Raw genomic sequence first — 24,479 nt, 5'->3', positions numbered from 1 at the left:
CAGGAGTGCATTGTTATTGAATAGGGGAGTATGACTATGCCATTTATGTTGGTTAGAATATTTGTTGTGTGTTTCACACCATATCCGGATCACATGAGTAATAAGGGGGCCAAATTTCAATTCGCATTGCTTAATTAATAATATGGTGTATACCAGTGGTCACCAACCCGTCGATCTTGATCGACTGGTCGATCTTTGAGACTGTCCCTGTAGATCTTTCCATGAAAAAAAAAAAATTATCTTACCCTGAGAGTCCACATTAGTTCTAATTTTGTTTTGATGTGAAAAGTGATGCTGCACTTAGCACTGACTGAGAAAGTACACATACAGTTCTACTTTTGTTTTGATGTGAAAAGTGATGCTGCACTTAGCACTGACTGAGAAAGTACACATACAGTTCTACTTTTGTTTTGATGTGAAAATGATGCTGCACTTAGCACTGACTGAGAAAGTACACATTACAGTTCTACTTTATAAAATGCTAATTGTAAATATGTTTGTCAATGTTAATAATATGAGAAAGTCCACATTACAGTTCTACCTTTGTTTTGATGTGAAAAGTGATGCTGCACTTAGCACTGACTGAGAAAGTACACATTACAGTTCTACTTTATAAAATGCTAATTGTAAATATGTTTGTCAATGTTAATAATATGAGAAAGTCCACATTACAGTTCTACTTTTGTTCTGATGTGAAAAGTGATGCTGCACTTAGCACTAACTGCACTTAGCACTGACTGAGAAAGTACACATTACAGTTTTACTTTATAAAATGCTAATTGTAAATATGTTTGTCAATGTTAATAATATGAGAAAGTCCACATTACAGTTTGTTGAATGCCCACGCTGGCTCTTAGGTCAGATCGATAACTTCATAACTCATTGGTCTGCCTATCTACACCTCAAACAGCGTCCTGTGAAGTGGTTGACACGCAGAACCAACCGAGTCTACAAAATGTTGTTGTTACCACTGACCGACAAGAGACAGCGAATGCACCGTTCCGACCCCCGTCAGTCATCGACCTTAGGTCGAGTGATTGAAGTTGCGGAATCTTTTATTTTATTTGCACTGGGACGGGCTCTCTTTAATTAGATGAGGTCCATTTTCCCTATCCTATGTACACGTATTATCACTATATGGCTTTACTTGATAATCCCAGAATGCACCTTTAGTCCTTAATGCATAATCATAAGTCTCCTTTTACTCCGTAGGGATAAAGCCTATAGTTATAGTTATATCCCCATTATAGCTAGGGATAAAGCCACTTACACATATTATCACTATATGGCATTACTTGATAAAACCAGGTTTATCAGAATCCACCTTTAGTCCTTAATGCATAATCATAAGTCTCCTTTTACTCCGTAGGGATAAAGCCTCTTATTCTATTGTTTTACATCATTAATAAAAAATGCATGGGGTGAAGTTACAAATGCAGAACACATTTCAATGCTTACCCGGCCGTCTGAGAGTGAAGAAAAGATACAAAGGATATTTATAGAGGTAATTTTAATTAGAAAAAGCTAGTTACAAAAAGATACTGAAGTGGAAAGCACCCAATTCAGTTTAAAATAAGCACAGAACAAAACATCTCATCATGGACGGCTTGTGCCCCGTGTCTGGCAGCATTCTTCTCATCTCTCAAAAAAGTCTCTAAGCACCATTCTTCTTCTCTCTCCAGCTCAGTGTAAAATCTGGCTCTTGAAAGGGCAACCGTCCCTTTTATATCCATCTTACAATATTTCCGATTGGTCTAAACACAGTGAAGTCACAGGCTGTCATTTACGTAATTCGTATGAGCTCCTCCTTCTTGGTACTAACGTTACTTCTCGTTACCTAGTGGTTTTTTAAGTAACAGAAAGTCCCTTATTCCTTCAGAACAGACAACGGCTTTGTCTATGGTGACCACGTGATATCGTACCATGTACGAGGCCTCTCCAGTATCTCTTAAGGATCCCTCCAGACAAACAGTTTTTACACATTATTCTGTTAGTATTATTCTCTACTGACACTCAATTTATAAGCATGCCATTTTGAAAACTTTTACTGTACACATCAAACATTTAATTGTTATATAGTTTATTTTTTTAAGATCTCCCTCTATAGATTCAAGACTTCAACCAGTAACCCTTCCCGTCTGAAAGGGTTAGCCTCTTACAGCTCTCTCTCTCCTTTGCTGGGGCCCACATTCCTCAGGGTGCCTCCCTTCTGCATGTGGTCTGTGAAGAACAGACCCTTCTTATGGAGATTTTAAAGGCTCAGTTCCATTTGTTTTTAAAGTAGAGCCCTCATAGAGTTATTTTTCCAGAGTTCAGTTTATACTGGTCACATAGGAACGACTCAGGATGTCATTGTATTGTCCAAAAGTGTCGCTTGTTGATCTGTGGCACTTCACACATACGATACTGGTATAGGGTTCAATTCCCTGTTCTACCTAATACCATACAACTATTCGGTCTCTCTCTCTTTGTCTATGTCTCTTTCCTTCTCTCCATCTCTGTCTGTCTCTCTGTCTATATCTCTGTGTGTGTGTGCGTGTGTGTGTGTCTCTCTCTCACACTATGTCTCTTTCTTTGTGTGTGTGTGCGTGTGTGTGTGTCTCTCTCTCACACTATGTCTCTCTCCTTGTGTGTGTGTGCGTGTGTGTGTGTCTCTCTCTCACACTATGTCTCTCTCTCTCTCCCCTCTGCTGAGGCCCACATTCCCCAGGTTGCCTCCCGTTTCACAGACACCAGGCACCTTTTCTGCAGATATTAAAGGCTCATTTCCATTTTTTATAAGTAGAGCCAGCATAAAGCTATCCTCCAGAGTTCAGTTTAAAGATTATACTGGTCACATAGGAACGACTCAGGATGTCATTGTCCAAGAGTGTCACTTGTTCTGTGACACTTTACACCCCCTCTGTCATCCTGGTCGGTCATTTTCCATTGTCTTAATAGCGTCTGTACTGGGGGACGAGATGGCGATTGTGGGGTCACGTGGCTGTGACTCTCCACACAGTTCTACTTTTGTTTTGATGTGAAAAGTGATACTGCATAAGATGACTGCACTTAGCACTGACTGAGAAAGTACATAATAGTTCTACTTTGACGTTTTAATGTTGGACCAAAGCATTGCATGTAATTAGAATACAAGCAAATAAAAGTAATTTAGTTTAAAGTACAATCTTGGCTGTCTTTTTCTCTCAACGCTTCAATAGGTAGATCTTGCCTTCACCAAAAAAAAAAGTGATCTTGGGCTTAAAAAGGTTGGTGACCACTGGTGTATACTATGTCCTGCAGTCTATGTGGTGCTACTATATTTTCTTCTAAGTTTCTCCAGGATACAGATGCTTGGGAATCAAACCAGGTTGTCAGTGGTCTTAAAGAGTACGCTTTAAAATAGTGGTAAAAGTCTGGAAATGCCATACCTCCGTCGGCTTTGTTTCTCTGTGCGGTGGATCTTTTTATTCTTGGAGGTTTGTTATTCCAAATAAATTTGTATGCAGTGGAGTGTAATTTTTTCCAGTAACCATCAGGAGGGGGTAACGGTAACATTGAGCTAATGAAGTTGATTCTAGGTAAAACATCCATCTTAATTATTGATACTCATGCCTGTACTGAGTTTTTAAGTTTGGACCACCTGTCAAAGTCGTATTTGATCTTATCTTGGAATTTTATGTAATTGTACTTGACCGTTTGGCTTATAGTAGGGAATACCTCAACTCCTAAACATCTGAAGTGTTTAACCATTGGTATTTTTTCTGGAAGGAGTATATTCTTTGCAGGGGCATTAAGTGGAAGGAAGGCCAACTTTGGCCAATTTATCCTAAATCCCGATAGATTACCAAAGTCATCAATCAACTTGAGAAGCTGAGGCATTGAAGTGTTAGGGTTTTGCATGAACAATATTACGTTGTCCGCATATAAACTAATATGTTGTGTGCCCTTAATTTCGATTGGTTCTATGGATTGGGATAGTCATATATTGTGCTAAAGGCTCTAATGATAAAGCGAATAGTCCGGGACTAAGAGGGCAACCCTGTCTGGAAGAGCGCGATACCGGAAAGATTTCGGAGGTGATTATACCTGTTGTAATCATGGCCGATGGGTCTTTGTATAATACTTTAATCATATCAATGAATCCTTTTCCTAATCCCATCCTTTCTAGTACTGCCCATAAATAAGACCATTCCAACCTATCAAAGGCTTTCATCGCATCCAGGGACAACATCGCTATAGGTGGGGTGTCATCCTTGCTGGCATCTAACACGTGTAATAACAGTCTTATATTATCCGTGATCAAGCCTCTTATGAAGCCAGTCTGATCAGGATGAAACAAAGACGTCATATGCTTTTGAAGTCTGATGGCTAATACCTTGGAATACAGCTTGATATCGGTTCCGAGGAGGCTCAAGGGTCTATAACTACCGCAATCGGTGGGGTCTTTGTCTTTTTTAAGGAGGACTGTTATGAGTGCAATATTGTCGATCTTATGGAAATTCCCCTCCTTAATTGAGTATAAAATCATATTAAGTGTAGCTGAGGGGCTACACAACCCGGACTGTATTAAAGATTGTTTAGATTAAACCACTACTAAATATTATTACTTGCCAGACAGTACAGTTAGATAAATATGGCAGACACTCAATTGACGGCACGGGGACAAGGATATCAAGTTTACAGTATTTTAATCGTCATATCAATATACAACTGAATTATCACATTGCTCTTTTAATAGTAGAATGTCAGAGTATCAAAGTCAGGGGGAATGAATATTTCCTAGGTTAAGAATACTCGACCGGAGCTCTGCAGGGAGTGAGAGTAGGTGATACAGGGCAAAGCAAGGGGGGTAGCTGGAGACGATGATTTCCCTCTCTGGAGTTGTAATCTCCGGAGGAATTGAAGAATGGTCGGATAATCCTGTGGTCACTGAAGAAAAGGGGTCTCGTACGGAACCGGTCCTTGTAATCCTAGCGCCCGATGGCAGGGTTAATAGCTCTTAATCCAAAGCCCGATGGCATAGATGGTAGCTAGCTAGCTTCGTTTGTACTGGAAGCTAGCCCGATGACGGTCTTCAGGGAGTAGTTAGATCCAAACGCAGATGGTTTTAACTATACGTTTCTCCACGTTACTTCGCTTACACCAGTCACTATACTGCGCCAATAATGGCTCTACAATATTATGGTCGTATCTAAGTAGCTACTAGCTATCCGTAACGATACACCGCTGGTAGGTCTGTGTACAACTGTACCAAACGTATTACAATCTCGCTCTGCTGCTTCTCCTGTTCTGATACTGCCGACTCGTTACTTCCACTGCTGTTAGGTTACTGCTCACACGGCTGCTTGCGCCATCTACAATATATATACTCAGACTGATTTCTAGAGCGCAGCCGATTTACCTGTCCGGAATCAATGCGCCTGCTATGGGCATGTCTGAACTTGCCCGGACACGTCTTTGAACTCTGTCTGAGGGGCTCGTCTGCTGGCGCCTCCAATGTCAAGGGCGGTGCCCAATGAGGCGAGCGAATAATACTATGGTGCAAACGGATGGCTTAAAGGTATATAGCTTATATATATAAACAATATACAAGTTATACAAAATAATAAACGCAGACTTTCAGTATTAATCTGGACCCTTCAGAACATAATAGGGGTCCTATTACATCCCAGCATGAGAGGTACATTTCTGGTGGGATACCGTCCCTTCCAGGAGCCTTACCACTTTGCATTTCAGATATGGCCTCCCTAAGTTCAACTAGTGTGATGGGTGTTTCTAGCTGTTTAGTGTCATCCTCTGATAGTTTAGGAAGGTTAATTTGATTAAGATATATGTCCATTTTGTTTTGATCGAAGGCCATTTCTGATTTGTACAAGTTGGAGTAAAACTTTTTGAATGTCTCGTTGATTTTTTTAGGGTCTGAAAGAAGTCCTTGCTGTGCCTTAATAGTAGGGATATCTGCAAATTTTGCGTTGGCTCGTATCTGCATAGCTAGTAGGTGACTTGGTTTAGAACCATGAAAGTAATACTGTTGTCTTGTGCTACGTATTTGAACTTCAGATTGTTGTTTTAAAATGGCATTAATCTCTTTTTTTAACAGTAATTTGAGATTCCAATCGAACCGAGTAGTTGTATTGTAAAGAGGAAAATAACGTAGAGTAAAGCGTTTCCAGCTCTGCCAGTTTTGAACAACAATTCTTGCGTATTTGAGGAAAAGACCCCGGTAAAATTCTTGATAAATCCCTTTACCGACATCCATAATATTCTGGGGTCCTGTACCGATTGCGCATTCTCCAGCAGGAATACAGCAAGAGCTTCTTTGAATTGTGTAATGAATTCCTTGTTTTTCAGCAATATCGAGTTAAATCGCCATCTTGGGGCTCGGGATGACAGTATACCAAATGATCCTTTTAAGAGTAAATAACAGTGATCTGTGCATTGGGTACCATTTCCACGTCATAGTTATCAAATAGTCTAGGGGATGCAAAAACATAATCTATTCTGGAAAATGTGTTGTGTCTTGCAGATCGACAAGAGTACTTTCGGATCGTAGGGTTGAGTGATCGCCATAGGTCATTTACACCTATATTCTTAGACCAATCCTTTAATGCATTAGATTAGAATGATCATTGGAAAAGGTGGGATAAGATTTATCCATTCCGGGATCCCAAATGGCATTAAAATCCGCGCCAATTATAAATGAGTATTCAGGAAAGTTTAACATTGTTCTGGTAAGTGTAGCGTAGAAATTGGCCTCGTAAAGATTTGGGGCATATGCCGCTACCAACGCTATTTTCCTGTATACACAGGGTATCTGCAGGTTTAGCCCAGTCATATTTAATGCTTTTTAAGACTTTTGAATGCCACTCAGAATTAAATTTAATACCAATTTCACAATAACAAAAATCATGCAACGACACCAATTAGTTTAAGTTTAGGGACACATTGGTCCAAAGATGTTTATTAAAACATAACTTGGAAACTTAAAAATCTTGAACTTAAAGGAGTAACTGGATTGGATGAATTTCAACAAAGGGGTGACCAAACATAAATAGCAAATATAGCTATACAAAATATACCAGGGGCCAAGCAGCAAGTGCAACAGCCACCGTCAGAACACATAACTATTACCACCCTCCCCAGGGTATCAAAAAAGTCAACCAACAAACAAGATTCTTGTGCCGGATCTCCTCTCTGGTAAACAAGAATACCCTGAAGACTCTAACAGGAGCACTCATTCAAGGGTACTACAACTATGCTTGCACCTCATGGTACCAAAGCACCTCAAAGGCCCTAAAAACAAGATTACAAACATCACAAAACAAACTGGTCAGACTACTGCTTAACCTCACTCCTAAAACCCACTTTACCCCTGCCCACATTCAAAACCGCTCTTAAAGAGCACCTACGGGAGGCTGCAATTAGAAACTGGGCACCGTAAATGTCCAACCCCCCCCCCCCCCCCTAATGTACAGTCTCCTCCCCATCATATGTATATATTTTATGTTAGGATCTCTGGGTAACAGTACTGTATATTTGCATATCGTATGTCACAATTGTAACACTACAGTACTATATAGTATACCTGTATGTCATGTATGTCCCTATGCCATAAATGTCATGTCATGTATGTTGAGTATGTCATAAATGTCATGTCACTATAATTGAAAATGGGGGACCCTGATGTAAACAAGACACACGTCTTTCTCTGGTCTGCATCCCCTTAACAATTGTGTGTATTGAGCCGTACTGTATTGTAGCCATTCTGCAATCTGTTAAATAAAGTTTTCATTCATTCATCCAGTTGTTTTGTTTTTGTGGTTTTGGTTGAATTAATGAATACTTTGTTTAACAGATTGCAGAATGGGTACAATACAGTACGGCTCAATACACACAATTGTTAAGGGGATGCAGACCAGAGAAAGACGTTTGTCTTGTTTACATCAGGGTCCCCCATTTTCAATTCATAGTGACATTTATGACACTCAACATACATGACATTTATGGCATAGGGACATACAGGTATATAGTACTGTACCGTTACATTTGTGACATATACGATATGCAAATATACAGTACTGTTACCCATAGATCCTAACATACATGGGAGGATACTGTACGTCATTAGGAGGGGGTGGGTGGGAGGAAAAAATACATAGTGGGTGAAGCTCTCATCGAACATAAACACAAACGTGTCCTTGTTTACATCCGTGAATAGATTATTTTCAAGTTAAGACCTCATCTTCAAGCTTTGGCGTGGAGCCGAATGTTATCCGGACTTCTGTTGGTGCAGATGTTATAGTCCTACCTGAGATGGCGCAGCTGGTGTGGAGGCAGGGGCCGAAAATAAATGCGAAATAGTAGTTTGCAGGCGGTTTTTGCAGAGCGCTCAGCATGTGCGACGCGACTGCTCTTTTTTTTTTGTTGCAGCAGGGCTTGTAATGGTCTTTGACTGGGACCAACCATCGCGCAAACAGTGGATTGTCGAGCCAGTTCTCGTTAAATTGGCACTTTCCCATATTAACGAGTGCAAATGCTAAACTAAACTAAACGTAACGTTAGCGTTATCGCTTCGCCTTGCTAACATTAGCTAGACTCCGTTGCTGAAATGGTTCCCCGGCCAACACATTACACAAGGAGTTGTGTTGGTTCCGCCCCATTCCGGTCTGCGTGATTCTACAATGAAAAGTCAAACTTTATCTCCCGTTAACCGTTTCCCCCCAGATTTCATAATAAAACATAAGATGACATGGCATTTTATCTTTCCTTTCTATGGCATTTTTAAGACCTCTGAAAATGGATTTAAGACATTTTAAGACAAACTAAGGCCTTAATTATTGATAAACAAATTTAAGACCTTTTAAGACTTTTTAAGGATCCGCGGACACCCTGATACAATTTTAGAGACGCAGCAGCCGCCATCACCCCAGTCATCACACACATAATAAACCTCTCTATAAAACAGGGGCACGTCCCCAAGGACTTCAAAATTGCGAGAGTGACCCCTCTACACAAAAAGGGCAGTAAATTAGACCCAGGCAACTACCACCCTGTTTCTATTCTTACCTCCATCTCGAAAGTCATGGAGAAAATAGTCTATGAACAGGTCGAAAAGTACTTGGCGGAAAAAAATCTAATCTACGAATTCCAATCTGGCTTCAGAACGTCCCACTCCACTGACACATGCCTCCTCTATTTGAACGACCACATCAAACAAGAGGTGGACGCGGGCAAATACTGCGGCATGGTCATGCTGGACCTACAGAAGGCCTTCGACACTGTCAATCACTCCATTCTAATGGACAAGCTAAAAGCAATTGGTTTTGATAGCTTATCAGTGAGCTGGATGCAATCCTACCTGGAGGGGAGAGAACAGATGGTAGAGGTAAACGGTACTCTATCCCCCCCCCTCACAGTGAGCTGTGGTGTTCCACAAGGAAGCATACTAGGACCGCTACTCTTCCTAATTTATGCAAATGACATGTCGTCAGCCTGTGACTGCAACTTGTTCCTGTTTGCGGACGACTCAGCCCTGCTGGTCTCTGACAAGAACAAATTGCAGGTTGAAAAAACCCTCAGCACGGAACTAGGCAAAATCTGCATATGGCTTGCTGATAACAAACTATCATTACACATGGGCAAAACAGAGTCCATTCTCTTCGGTTCAAATAACAAACTCAGCAAGACCGACGGATTCTCAGTTACAGTGGGTGACAATATTGTCACAAGGAAAGACGAAATTACCTACCTGGGTTCCATCCTAGAGGCAAATCTTTCCTGTGACAAAATGGCATCCAATGTAATAAAAAAAGTCAACCAACGAACTAGATTCTTGTACCGGATCTCCTCTCTGGTAAACAAGAATACCCTGAAGACTCTGGCAGGAGCACTCATTCAAGGGTACTATGACTATGCGTGCACCTCATGGTACCAAAGCACCTCAAAGGCGCTTAAAACAAAATTACAAACATCACAAAACAAACTGGTCAGACTACTACTTGACCTGAACCCCAGAACCCACCTCACCCCTGCCCACTTTGCCAACCTAGGATGGCTTAGAGTAGACGACAGAGTACAGCAACTTGCAATGGGCCTGGTCTACAAGATACACTATACGACCGGGGTGCCCATGTACATGTCAAAATACTTCCCAAAGGTCAGTGAATACCACAACCACTACACCAGAGGAAGCTCAACAAATCATGTTAAACCCAGATTCGGCTCAAACAAGGGACTAAACACGTTTCGCAATTATGCCACAACAATGTGGAACGCCCTACCCAAAGCTGTAAAGGAATGTGAATCCCTGCCCACATTCAAAACCGCTCTAAAGAGCACCTACGGGAGGCTGCAATTCGAAACTGGCCACCGTAAATGCCCAAAACCCCCACCACCTCCTAATAGACAGTCTCCTCACCACCGCATGTATATATTCCCTCCCCGCCGTATGTATTTTTCCCTCCCACCCACCCCCTCCTAATGTACAGTCCCCTCCCCATCATATGTATATACTCTGTCAGGATCTAAGGGTAACAGTACTGTATATTTGAATACCGTTATGTCACAAATGTATCAGTACTAAATACCTATATGTCCCTATGCCATAAATGTCATGTATGTTGTGTATGTCATAAATGTCTATATGAATTGAAAATGGGGGACCCTGATGGAAACAAGACAAACGTCTTTCTCAGGTCTGCATCCCCTTAACAATTGTATGTATTGAGCCGTACTGTATTGTACCCATTCTGCAATCTGTTAAATAAAGTTCTCATTCATTCATTCATGGTTATCCGACCATCTGTATCAGACCATACTTCCTGCAATTATAATAACTTTAATAATAATAACTTTATTTGTATAGCACTTTTCATACAGAGGTTGCAGTTCAAAGTGCTTCACAACAGTAAAAATACAGGCATGGGTGAGCATAGCAGGGTATGGTAAATCAGTGTTTCACATTAGGATCTAGCATCCTAATAGGCTCTCTATTCAGTAATACAAATAATAAAGTAGTTTAAAATGATTAAGTTTAAAAATAGTCTAAAAATTATAAAATAGAACGGACATACAACAGTAAAAAATGTAAATAGCAAGGTGACAGTAAAAAGTGTGAAAAATAGTTTAAAATTATTCAGTTTAAAAATAGTCATCAGTAAGAAGTAAAGTGTGATAACCGACACATGAATTCAACTCAATATTCAACTTCCGTTTCACGACTATAGCAACTCCACGGGATCTCGTTCCAAAGGAAGTGTGACTAATGTTATGATATATGTTGTCCGCTAGCGTTGCTTTGTCTTCCACTAAAAAGGTGCGTTTCGCTTAGAAGAGCCACATCAACCTGTTTGTTTTTCATCAGTGTGCGTTTGTTTATTTATTCCCCCAGTATTCCAGATTATTATATTGAAACTAGCCATAATCTATACATGTTGTTGTGTGCTTGTTGGTAATGCGTCTGGAGTACGAATTCACAATGGATATATATCCAATTATTGAGGTCCCGTTGAGAGCTGAGCTTAAAAACATACATATATACAAATAATCCCCTAAACCCCCCTCCCTCAAAGAGCTGTACAACTAAGGCTGTGTTCCTTTGACACCACCTTCGCGTACAACTCCCTCCCTTACACCACCGGTTAGCCCAGAGTGAGCCATTTATCCTTAACTTTCCTATGCTAATTGCCATAGGATCGAAAACTTTAATTCTAATTTAATAGAATGTCACTTGTGGCCTAGCCACTCTCCTTTTAATGTAATAAAAAATAAAATAAAAAATATGCCTCAATTAGTATACTCATTTGAACCTTCTACTAACATGCATGTTGGAACCTTTCAGAAAACAGAGAAAAAGAAAGAAAGATGTTTAGAACTAAATTATAGAAATCCCTAAAGTTAGGAAACAATTGCTTAAAATTTTAAAATAACTTTGCCAAGCTTACACCTTTAGATGAAAATGAGGTTTTTAAATCCTTGTATGCAGTTCGTCCCCCGACAAGGGTGGGCATTAAACCGTTATGAAGATTTATTGATCTTCCATATCTGGTTCATGTGCAGGTACATACCGAATGTTATTGTTCCCAGGCCTTCATTGTAAAAGTCCAGTGTATTCTAGAAAGTTAGCCACCGATCATGACTTGTATAAAACTGATGTTATGTTCCAGGGTATTCTTCCTGCCATAGAGTTATGTCATTCCAGTGTATTCCAGTATATTCCAATATGACAGAGCGATCGAAAAAGAATCCAGAATGTTCCAAAATGTCGACGTCAGATCATTGCCTGCACAAAACCATAAATCTATAAATATAGTGTCTAGCGTTTCGTATTAAACTATTTGTACCTCAGTGTTGTCAAAAAGCTTGTTTGATGCCGTTTTTGAAGTCCGAGCCATAGCAAAGTTATCCAGCATAGATAAAAAAAAAAAAAGAAAAAAAAAAAAGATGAATAAGCTTGTCATCCACGATGTGTTTCCTTCATGTACTCTTCGGCCGCTTCAGGCGAACGTAGCCCGATCCTTTTTCCATTTTCCCCCACAATGGAAAGAAACGCTGGATAACGTAGGCTGGGACAGAGATTTTTCTCATAGAGCTGCTGCATCACATCTACGTGTGTTCTCAGTCCTGTACTGCTCAGGTTCCGAGTCAGAAGTTGCCATGTGGTTGCCACTTGAAGTCGTTGGTGACCTGCGCTGAATGGCAGTTTTGGATTCAGCAGATTGTCCGTTTGTTATCATACATATCATACAATCGGACTCATCAGAAGTTTCCTTGCTTTCGGTTGTGGTTGGAAGTCTCCTCTCTTCGCACTTGCGTACATTCTTTGCAAAATCGCCATCATCATCTCTCAGAGTCAGACATCGGGTAAAGGAGGCCTCTGCGATAGGCTACGTCTGACGTGTCCTCGCCTTCTTCCTTACAATCTGACTTGGAGGGAGATCTTCGGAAGCTTTTTGGAAATGAATCAAGATGTTGAGTAGTCAGAACTGTGTTCAGTTTCAGATGTACTTAGGTCCCCATCACATTCAGGGTCAGACTCAACTTCACATGAAGGAGTCATTTGTGGCCTCGGGTTCTGATCCCCGGTCTGAATGTCGCTGTCCTCCTCCTCTGGGGCAGAAAAAATGGCACAGTGTGCATAATTTATGTCTTTCGCCTTTAGGAAACTGTTGAAAGAGTCAAAAACCTCTACGTCAGAGGAGGCAGACGCCGCTGCTAGTTTTGAGGTAGAGTCTAGATCCATGGATTGTTCATGTTGCAGATCTTCATGTTCCAACCCTTCCACTTTAAGTGAAGCTTCAGTCTTCACCGCACTTTCACACTGTGAAGAGTTAAAGAGTGCATGTTTAGAGGATTCAGTACATTATAGGCTCAAATCTCTGATTCATACATCCCATGCATACTGATGTGGATACACAGATACTGATACTGAAGAGGATACCAGGCTAAAATACTGCAGGTACTGAGGGTGATACCAGGCTAAAATACTGCAGGTACTGAGGGTGATACCATGCTAAAATACTGCAGGTACTGAAGAGGATACCAGGCTAAAATAATGCAGGTACTGAGGGTGATAATAGGCTAAAATACTGCAGGTACTGAGGGTGATAATAGGCTAAAATACTGAAGGTACTGAGGGTGATACCAGGCTAAACTACTGCAGGTACTGAGGGTGATACCAGGCTGAAAATACTGCAGGTTCTGAGGGTGATAACAGGCTAAAATACTGCAGGTACTGAGGGTGATACCAGGCTAAAATACTGCAGGTAGGGTATATTTGTAGTTGTGAAGATAATCTACCTCACTTGGAGTGTGAATGTGATATATCCCAGGAAACTACTCAACCTCTATATATACTAGAGAATAGTCAGATTTAACTTCAGTTAGTAAATATAAAGAAGTCAGATTTAACTTCAGTTAGTAAATATAGAAAAGTCAGATTTAATTTCAGTTAGTAAATATAGAGAAGTCAGATTTAATTTCAGTTACTAAATATAGAGAAGTCAGATTTAACTTCAGTTAGTAAATATTGAGAATAGTCATATTTAACTTCAGTTAGTAAATATAAAGTCCGATTTAATTTCAGTTAGTAAATATAGAGAATAGTCATATTTAACCCCAGTTAGTAAATAGAGAATAGTCCGATTTAACTTCAGTTAGTAAATACAGAGAAGTCCGATTTAACTTCAGTTAGTAAATATAGAGAATAGTCAGATTTTACTTCAGTTAGTAAATACAGTATAGTTAATAGTCAAGATTTAATTTCAGTTAGTAAATATAGAGAAGTCAGATTTAACCTGTTAGTAAATATAGAGAAGTCAGATTTAACCTCAGTTAGTAAATATAGAGAATAGTCAGACTTAACCCGTTAGTAAATATAGAGAAGTCAGATTTAAGTTAAGTTAGTAAATATAAAGAATAGTCAGATTTTACCCGTTTGTAAATATAGATAGAAGATTTAATTGCAGTTAGTAAATATAGAGAATAGCTACTGATGTGTATGATATGGACCTTCCGTATGAATCCTACAATGTGATTGTAAGGAGGAAAAATTATTCACACATCCTTACATGAACATATTCTGTACACTATGTTCTCAATCACTCTATAGCCATGAATGGACTCCTGTTTCTGCTCAGTATCTGCCACTATAAGGTAAACGGCCTATGATATATAAACAGCAATGGGAGATGTACCGTATGGACTAATATGGACATAGACGAGACACAGTATATGCATCATGAGAACTTACATGTCAGAATTTACATGTTAAAGCCCCAGTGCCTTATAAATGGCCTTTTCCAGTGTTTAGCATTGTTTTCTAGCAATGTGGGGTTGTATCAATGGGGTCTGTGTCTCTAATTCTCATTTTGGCTCATCAGTCCAGTCTCGAGTTCATGAGATCCTCCCTCACTGAACTAAGCTATTCTGAATTTCGCGTACCTGTGACGTCCAAGAATTCTCATCTGCATAACTAACGCCTCTATGGTTGTATAACTAATGCCCCCTCTATGGTTGTAGAACTAATGCCCCCTCTATGGTTGTAGAACTAATGCCCCCTCTATGGTTGTAGAACTAACGCCCCCTCTATGGTTGTAGAACTAACGCCCCCTCTATGGTTGTATAACTAATGCCCCCTCTATGGTTGTAGAACTAATGCCCCCTCTATGGTTGTAGAACTAACGCCCCCTCTATGGTTGTAGAACTAACGCCCCCTCTATGGTTGTAGCCACACTCAACCATTCGCTCAACAACAGAGCGAGTGGAAATACTGACACTTCCTCAAACTGGTTGAAATGGCGTGGGTGCCGACAGAGAGCAGAGAACGAGCGAGCGAGAGAGGAAGAGAGAGATAGAGAGGAAGAGAGAGAGAGACAGAGGGACACGGAGCATTTACACACACTCCCGACCGCGCGCACATGGGGAAACACACACACGCAGTTGGGAGCACTCGCATATCACTGCCAACCTGCTGCAAAATATCATTGCGCACGTATTCCGATCCGTGCAATAATATTCACAGGGGTATATATTGTCATTTGAAACAAGTTACCAATGCATTATCCAACGGCGAAATTAATTAGTATCCCCCTCAATCTCTCTATGTCTCTGTCTGCCAGTGCAGACTGTGGGTGACTGTCACTCAAATCGCTTATGGGCGGAGCCCAGCCCAAAACAGCTTGAAATCTTGAAATACAAAACAATGAATTTTTTTTAAATACACCTTACAGATGTGTTCCATAGACTCACAGGAATTGTGTAACATTGCCCAAATAGTGAAACACGGGACCTTTAAATATGTATCAAGTAATATGATCCTTTGTCTGTGAGATATAAAACATTACTGTGTTACGGTCTCTTCTATCCTCTGCCCTTTATCCTCTCCTCCCTTCTTCCCCACTCTATTACTGATGAAAGAGCATTTTTACTGCACAAACTGTATGGATCCATATTAGGGCTGCATGATTTTGGGGAAATATCTAATAGCGATTTTTCGGACAGATTGCGATTCAATTTGCACACACACAGATAAAGGAAGAATGGCTTATAGTAGACTTAATGATTTTAGAATATCTCAGCTAATGAAGTAAAATGTTTATCATCATCAACTATCCACTTCGTTTTTATAGTGTAATGTTTTACTACTTAAATGATAATTGAACGTACAGTGGAGAGAGGGAGGGAGGGAGAGAGAGACAGGCTCAGCCCCGCCCACCCCGATCGATTGATAGCATGCTATACTCGAGCGATTGTGAATTACTTGTGGAGGAAAACACTGTACAAAATAAACGTCTTTTCCGGTGTTTTAGACTTTGCTCTTTTATTTTGAAACCCCCCGACCGGAAGTATTGTTGTTATTATCGCTAGCGGAACCTATCTATGAGCGGACAACTTGTGTCGTCCATTTCTATGTTTTTGAGTTAACGTTAATACAAATGTTGAGATTGTTGGTGAACAACTAACTTTAGGTTCGTTTTAACATTAGATGCAGCTACAGGCAATCGATGAGGAGGAATCTTTTAATCGGCAGCAAAGCCGTATATAATAGAATAGCCCTGTGGTGCATAGGCACGACAGCGCAGATCGAAACTACCTGTTGGATTAAATTAATTGATGTTTAACTTGTCCCTGTGTCCAGTCCTTTCGGTCACTAGCCCCACCAGTTCATTGTAAACAATGATGCATGTAATTGTATTAACCTTATTGTGTGTTGTAGCTATGTTATACATTCTGAATGGCATTAACGTTAGTTGGTTAGCTATTTAGCTAATGTTGATAGCATTGAATAGCATCTACGCTAGCTGGCTACAACGAATTCTCACAAGCTGGTTTGAGTTCTCATAGCCGCAAGTAATCGATTACTCACGCCCATCTCTATTCCCTACTATTGAAACTCCGCTGTTTTCTGTCTGTGAGCAGGGTTAGCTAGCTTAGGTTAGTTAGCGCCGTGGCTAACGTTAGTTTCCCCCGACGTGGGCATCAGGAATGACGAGGATGCAAAGCTTGTTAGACGCATTGGAGTTTTCACTGCACATAGAAAATACGACCAAATAGGCACACTCTGGAGCCCTGCTGTAACGTCTTCACACACGTTTCACGGGCTGTTGTTGGGCGTATACGTAGCTACCTTGGGCTACTTCCGATTGGTGAGCAATGAGAGCACAGCACTTCTGATTGGTAAGCATGACTGACTAGCAAGAAAAAACCTTGAATCAGACTCGCTGTATAACGTATCCCAAATCGCAGGCTTTTCGATTTGCTAATTGCGTAATTTCAAATCACGATTTCGATTTAAAATCGATCAATCATTCAGCCCTAATCCATATTATAATTAATCGTTCAGCCCTAATCCATAGTATAATAAACAATCTTATTGAACTTCAGGAATGGTCTCCTAATCATTCGGATATTAATTTCAATATTAGTATTCCGATTTCTATTCGTAACACTTTAATCGCCGAAGACGCTGTTCAGCGTCTTTCCCCACCATGCTTATTCTGCCGAAGACGCTGGACAGCGTCTTTGATATCAATATTTCAAAAATCTGTGATCGAAATCATATTTCTCCCCCGGAGACATTATATGTACTGGTGAGCCCCTCTCAATTCTCCAACGGTTCAAGAGCGCCATCTGGTGGCCGATCGGCCGCTCGCCCAAACAGGAAGTGATGCGGATGAAGTGGTGCTCACCCATATTTCGTCCGGGCACTCGCTATCATTAGCAGGACTCCATCTTGACACAATGGATGTCGATCGGTTGCAAATAACTCTATAAACATCATAATTTGGACGTATATACTATTATACAACCTGGAAATGGATCGGGTATTTCTACATCCCATAATAGGAATATCTTTGCTCCACGCTCATCGCCCAACGCTATGAGGAAGCTACGGTAAGATTCAGCGTTTTTTTTTAACGTGTTCCATATAAACTGCTCCGATGATCATATCACCCACACTAGATGAATGATATAACGTTGCCCACGGAATTATAAACGACCCCCCGCCCAACATCAGATCATACGTAGTAACTCCTAGAAGCACGTCCAGTTGACATTTTTTATCTCGCACAGATTCCTACCAAATTGTATTTGATCATCAATATAATGCATTTAGGGCTATAAATCAAGTTCTGGAGAAAGCTGCAGAAAACGATAAAAACATACTTATACTTTAGACCGTATTTTAGTATGAATATGTGAATGAAAAAGTATAACGTTGCTACACCCTGAACAATAGATATAGGACGTTGAATGGGCCATAGTAATGTCAATTTAGAAATACAATTTAAAAAGTTATAGCCCTGCAAAGAAGGGGAACTTCTCCATGTTAAATAGGGCTGGCGAGGGATGGTAAATTATGAATTTAACCCCGGTGATCAAAGTGTTAATACCTCAGACCACAGATCTTGATTTACATAGAAACACATCATTACAGTGATATAACCACCTGCATAAACAGTGGCTCAGGAGGGAGAGCAGTCGTCTGGTAATCAGAAGGTTCCCGGTTAGATTCCAGCTCGTCCTGGGCAGTGTGTCGAAGTGTCCTTGAGCTAGAAACATAACCCCTAACTGCTCTCGATAAGTAGGTTGGCATCTTGCATGGTGTCCTCCGCTGTCTGTAGTGTTTTTTAAGTTCTCCCATCGTCTTGAAGCTCTTCCCACACTGGTCACAGCAGTAAGGTTTCTCTCCTGTGTGTACCATGTGGTGACTTTTAAGATATGCCTTTGTCTTGAAGCTCTTCCCACACTGGTCACAGCAGTAAAGTTTCTCTGCTGTGTGTACCATGTGATGTCTTTTAAGTTCTCCCATCGTCTTGAAGCTCTTCCCACACTGGTCACAGAAGTAAAGTTTCTCTCCTGTGTGTAACATGTGGTGACATTTAAGATATGCCTTTGTCTTGAAGCTCATATCACACTGGTCACAGCAGTAAGGTTTCTCTCCTGTGTGTACCATGTGGTGACTTTTAAGTTCTTTCATCGTCTTGAAGCTCTTCCCACACTGGTCACAGCAGTAAAGTTTCTCTCCTGTGTGTACCATGTGGTGACTTTTAAGATATGCCTTTGTCTTGAAGCTCATATCACACTGGTCACAGCAGTAAGGTTTCTCATCCGTGTGTACCATGTGGTGTTGTTTAAGCGCAACCTTTGTCTTGAAGCTCTTCCCACACTGGTCACAGCAGTAAGGTTTCTCTCCAGTGTGTACCATGTGGTGACTTTTAAGTTCTTTCATCGTCTTGAAGCTCTTCCCACACTGGTCACAGAAGTAAAGTTTCTCTCCTGTGTGTACCATGTGGTGTCTTTTAAGTTCATTCATCGTCTTGAAGCTCTTCCCACACTGGTCACAGCAGTAAGGTTTCTCTCCTGTGTGTACCATGTGGTGTCTTTTAAGTTCTGCCTTTGTCTTGAAGCTCTTCCCACACTGGTCACAGCAGTAAGGTTTCTCTTCTGTGTGTACCATGTGGTGACTTTTAAGCTCTGACTTTCGCTTGAAGCTCATATCACACTGGTCACAGCAGTAAGGTTTCTCTCCTGTGTGTATCATGTGGTGTCTTTCAAGATCTGACTTTCTCTTGAAGCTCTCCCCACACTGGTCACAGCAGTAAGGTTTCTCTCCAGTGTGTACCCTGTGGTGTTGTTTAAGTTCTGACTTTGTCTTGAAGCTATACCCACACTGGTCACAGCAGTAAGGTTTCTCTCCTGTGTGTACCATGTGGTGTTGTTTAAGCTCTCTCATCGTCTTGTAGCTCTTCCCACACTGGTCACAGCAGTAAGGTTTCTCTCCAGTGTGTACCCTGTGGTGTTGTTTAAGTTCTGACTTTGTCTTGAAGCTCTCCCCACACTGGTCACAGCAGTAAGGTTTCTCTCCTGTGTGTACCATGTGGTGTCTTTTAAGTTCTCCCATCGTCTTGTAGCTCTTCCCACACTGGTCACAGCAGTAAGGTTTCTCTGCTGTGTGCACCACGTGGTGTTGTTTAAGTTCTCCCTTTGTCTTGAAGCTCCTCCCACACTGGTCACAGCAGTAAGGTTTCTCTCCTGTGTGTACCATGTGGTGTGTTTTAAGACATCTCTTTGTTTGGAAGCTCCTCCCACACTGGCCACAGCAGTAAGGTTTCTCTCCTGTGTGTACCATGTGGTGACTTTTAAGCTCAGCCTTTGTCTTGAAGCTCTCCCCACACTGGTCACAGGAATGGCGTCTCAATTCCTCCATGTCTCTATTGGTTGCCGGGCAGCAGGACAGGGGTTGGATCTGGGGAACAGAGAGACAGAAACATTCAAATGAAGAGATAGGTTTGTAAACTGGCAGTCTAAGGCTATGTGTAGATGTATACTTTAAGACATTCTGATTAACCCTGCCTTACAGTGAAATTACAGAGGTGACTGTTCATTCTCCACTGGAAACATAGCATGAGGTGACTGTTCATTATCCACTGGACACATAGCATGAGGTGACTGTTCATTCTCCACTGGACACATAGCATGAGGTGACTGTTCATTCTCCACTGGAAACATAGCATGAGGTGACTGTTCATTCTCCACTGGACACATAGCATGAGGTGACTGTTCATTCTCCACTGGACACATAGCATGAGGTGACTGTTCATTCTCCATTGGACATTACAGGAAAAATGGCAATTTGTCCAAAACACTAATTATGATACTGTAGTTCTATTCTGGCAACAGCTGGTTCCATACAGTAGATGATTTGTGCATTTTTCAATCAGTACATATTTGTTTTTATTAAAAATGAGGAAGTAGCCCAGTATATACGCTTAGGCCACAATGTCTGACCACCTCCCTGCCAGAAGCACCATGACCTGCTTATTGTGTCAAGACACATCCCAACAGTGTCAGACAGACTCTCTAACTCTCTCCACCTGGTCAACCAAGACCACAGTGTCAAACACTCTCTAAAGCTCCCTACCTGATCAACCAAGACCACAGTGTCAAACAGACTCTCTAAAGCTCTCCACCTGGTCAACCAAGACCAGTGTCAAACAGACTCTCTAAAGCTCTCCACCTGATCAACCAAGACCACAGTGTCAAACAGACTCTCTAAAGCTCTCCACCTGGTCAACCAAGACCAGTGTCAAACAGACTCTCTAAAGCTCTCCACCTGGTCAACCAAGACCACAGTGTCAAACAGACTCTCTAAAGCTCCCTACCTGATCAACTAAGACCACAGTGTCAAACAGACTCTCTAAAGCTCCCTACCTGGTCAACCAAGACCACAGTGTCAAACAGACTCTCTAACTCTCTCCACCTGTTCAACCAAGACCACAATGTCAGACAGACTAAGGCTCTCCACCTGATCAACTAAGACCACAGTGTCAAACAGACTAAGGCTCTCCACATCAAGACCAAGATGGCGGTGCGAGCAGGCGCAGCGGCTACCCTCTGTCCCGATAATGCAGCGTTTACTTGTTTTAATTGTTATTACTCGTCGTGTGCGAGTGTTGATCGCGCTTATCCACCTCAAGGCAAACATACAGCCATGAGAGCCTGATCGACATCGGCATATGGTATTTAGTGAATTAAATCCGGTGCACGTTGAGGAGCTACGGGCCATTGGATTACTCCGGCAGCCCACCACTGAGTCGTGCCCGCTGAGGACGCGCCGCAGGCGGTGCAAGAGGAAGCAGAAGCAGGGGCAAGCGTGGAGGTATACGAGCTAGGCTAGCGGCTAACCCAAACAAGCCAGCTATACCATCTATCTATCCTACTCGCTAATAGGGATGGGAATTGATAGGATTTTATCGATACGATTCCATTATCGATTCTGCTTATCGATTCGATTCTTTATCGATTCCCTTATCGATACCTGATCAATTTATAATTTAAATAAATAAATTGAAAATGCAACAGAACTACATTTAGTCATTTAGCTGACGCTTTTATCCAAAGCGACTTACAAGTTCTGTACGACAAGCCATCAGGAAGGGCACAACTCTATCAGCTGAGCAACAATGTTCATCAAAGTGTTGAGTGCTAAAGTGTAGGTTAGTTTATTAGGACAAGTGCATGACAGTACGGTTAGTTAGGGTTAGATATATTTTTTTTTATTCAGATAATGGTTGAAGAAGTGCGTCTTTAGTCGACGGCGAAAGATTGGATGGGTTTCGGCTGTCCTAACTGGGGTGGGTAGTTCATTCCACCATTGTGGGGCAAGGACTGAGAATAGGCGACTTCTCTTTGATGACCCTCCCGGAGCTCGGATAGGAGTAGGTCTGAGGCGGCCAGAAGATGCAGAGCGTAGGGGTCTAAGCTGGTTAGAATAACATGCAACTTGACATTTCTGATTGTCATTTATTGTTGAGCCCCCATGTCAGAAAAATACAAAAACTGTAAAAAATAAAACATTAACTATAGCCTACACTTAAATAAAATAATGTATTTGAGATTCTCTTAAAATGTATTTATTTTTTTATTCTTAAACTAATTTAATCTATTGAATAACAGGTTGTTATTCCTCTGACTTCTGTCTCTCACTCACACACTCTCTCTCTCACACACACACACACACACACACACACAGAGAGAGAGAGCTCCCCGGGCCCCTGTCCTATAAGGTATTGGCTTGTGTTGCTACACGGACACATTTGTATGTTGCACCACTGTACTTCCTGGCTTACAGTCTTGTAAACAAACATTCCGTCTCTCATTATATGTGAACTAAAGAGTACAAGGTTTACACAACAGCCCCCACCTGCTGTTTTATTGTATTTGTACCTGTACTATCCGCTGTCAGCTGTTTATCTCTCTTTGTGAGCTTGATTAAATAGCGTTAGCTCACGTTAGCGCCGCGGCTAATTTTAGCTCAGCCTGATCTAAATCAATGACTAGGTTCTAAAGCATTCAAGTAGTTTTCACTGCACATAGAAGTAGCCAAACAGCAGGAGCATTTCGGGAGCATATTACCAAAACCCAGGCAATTTCGAGCAATTAAGGAATCAAATAGAGTCTGCCATGGCTACATGCTAACGGCTAACATTATTGCGCAACTGTAGGCAGCGATAAGGGAATCGAAAGTCACGGGAGCCACACGGTTCCAGGCATCGGCCAATTAGGAACCGGTTCCCAACGGGAACCGGTTTTCGATTCCCATCCCTACTCGCTAACGTACGCTCCCTGGACAATAAACGGGACCACATACACCGACACAGCAGGCGGCGAGAGAGTGTCGTTTTTCACCTTTAGGAAACTGTTGAAAGAGTCAAACATGAGCTAACATGCTACCGGGCGGACATGTTCCTCACGGAAGAAGGCAAGACCTGCGGCGGCGGGGTCTGTGTTTACATCAGAGATGCTTGGTGTCAAGACACTGGTGGTACGTAAACACTGCTCAGCCCTGGTTGAGTTAATGTTCCTAAAGTGTCGGCCATTCTACCTACCGAGGGAGTTTACATCCCCCCCTGCTCTAACAACAACGACAGAACTATAGGAACTGAACAACGCCATCTGTGAGCAACAGACAGCCCATCCAGATGGATTTCTCATCATGGCTGGCGATTTCAACCAAACCTTAAGTCTGTATGCTCACAACTTCAACATGTTGATTTTCCTACACAGGTAAAAAACACACTGGACCTTGTGTACAACCCTGAGAGGAGTATACAAGGCTACACCCCTCCCCCACCTGGGTGCTTCTGATCACACTACTGTCATGCTAATGCCAGCATACAGGCCAAGGGCTAAAGTCACCAGACCAGTTCAGAAGCAAGTGCAGGTGTGGCCAGAGGATGCCTCCTCAACACTTCAAGACTGCTTTGACACCACAGCCTGGGATAATGTTTAAGCAGGCAGCCACCTATAACCATCACACCAACATCCGTGAATATACAGAGACAGTCACTGCCTACATCAGTAAATGCATCGATCAGAAACCATGGCTGACAGGGGAAGTCCATGGTTTACTGAGGGCCCGGAATAGGCTTGGGCGGTATGACGGTATTACAATATACCGGGGTATTTAGAAATACCGACGGTATTGAAAATCAATACCGTCCGTCACCGTCAAAATCACAGATGCGCTTCAGCTTCTATTACAGTGAAACAGAGTTGAGTGTAGTGCACACACGCGCCAGCAGAGGGCGAGACCAGTCTAGTGGAGCGAGTGGGTCACAACGGTGTTCACGTGTTTTTTTTTTTTTTTTTTTTTTTTAAACTGGCAATTCCGCTGGCTCTTCTTGCGTTTATCGCTTTTTCTCTGGTCAAGAATGACCGACAGAAACAGGTTGAATGGGGGTAGAGATGGGGGGAAGACACTCTGAGAAAGTTACGGCTTTGTCCGGGAATCGAACTTGCTACCCCAGATCCGTGACGAGCACGGTTGTCCCCGGCGCCGAAATAGCGCTCGAGGTACGCGGTGAGCTACTGGAGCTCCCCCGGTGTTCACGTTTTACGGTAATGTTGCGACAGTGCTGTGAAAATACCGTAAAGCGTTGTGACGAGAGTTGGTGTGTGTTGTTGTGGAGTGGTGCACTGGTGGAGCAAGCAAA

The 24,479-nt window shown here is 41.8% G+C and overlaps 1 protein-coding gene across 3 annotated transcripts in view; it reads right to left on the bottom strand.

Moving 5' to 3' along the window:
* Positions 1 to 10,852: 10,852 nt before the first annotated feature.
* LOC311241693 (uncharacterized protein) overlaps positions 10,853 to 24,479 on the bottom strand; it is a 44,334-nt gene continuing 30,707 nt past the window's right edge. For 2 of the 3 annotated variants that reach the window (XM_084330574.1, XM_084330576.1), the window contains 2 exons: positions 18,431 to 20,230; positions 10,853 to 13,300 (listed from right to left, as the gene is read on the bottom strand). In XM_084330574.1, the coding sequence (XP_084186700.1) occupies positions 12,944 to 13,300; positions 18,431 to 20,230 (2,157 nt within the window). In that variant the 3' untranslated portion in view covers positions 10,853 to 12,943. Of the gene's footprint in view, positions 13,301 to 18,333; positions 20,231 to 24,479 lie in introns of those variants that run through there. The other variant, XM_084330575.1, reaches the window with a different exon arrangement.

Source organism: Notolepis coatsorum (genome assembly GCF_963971535.1).
Source record: "Notolepis coatsorum genome assembly, chromosome: 15".
NCBI classification, from domain to species: domain Eukaryota; kingdom Metazoa; phylum Chordata; class Actinopteri; order Aulopiformes; family Paralepididae; genus Notolepis; species Notolepis coatsorum.
The sequence above is the reverse complement of the archived record's forward strand: the minus strand, read 5'-3'. Positions and strand labels throughout refer to the sequence as shown.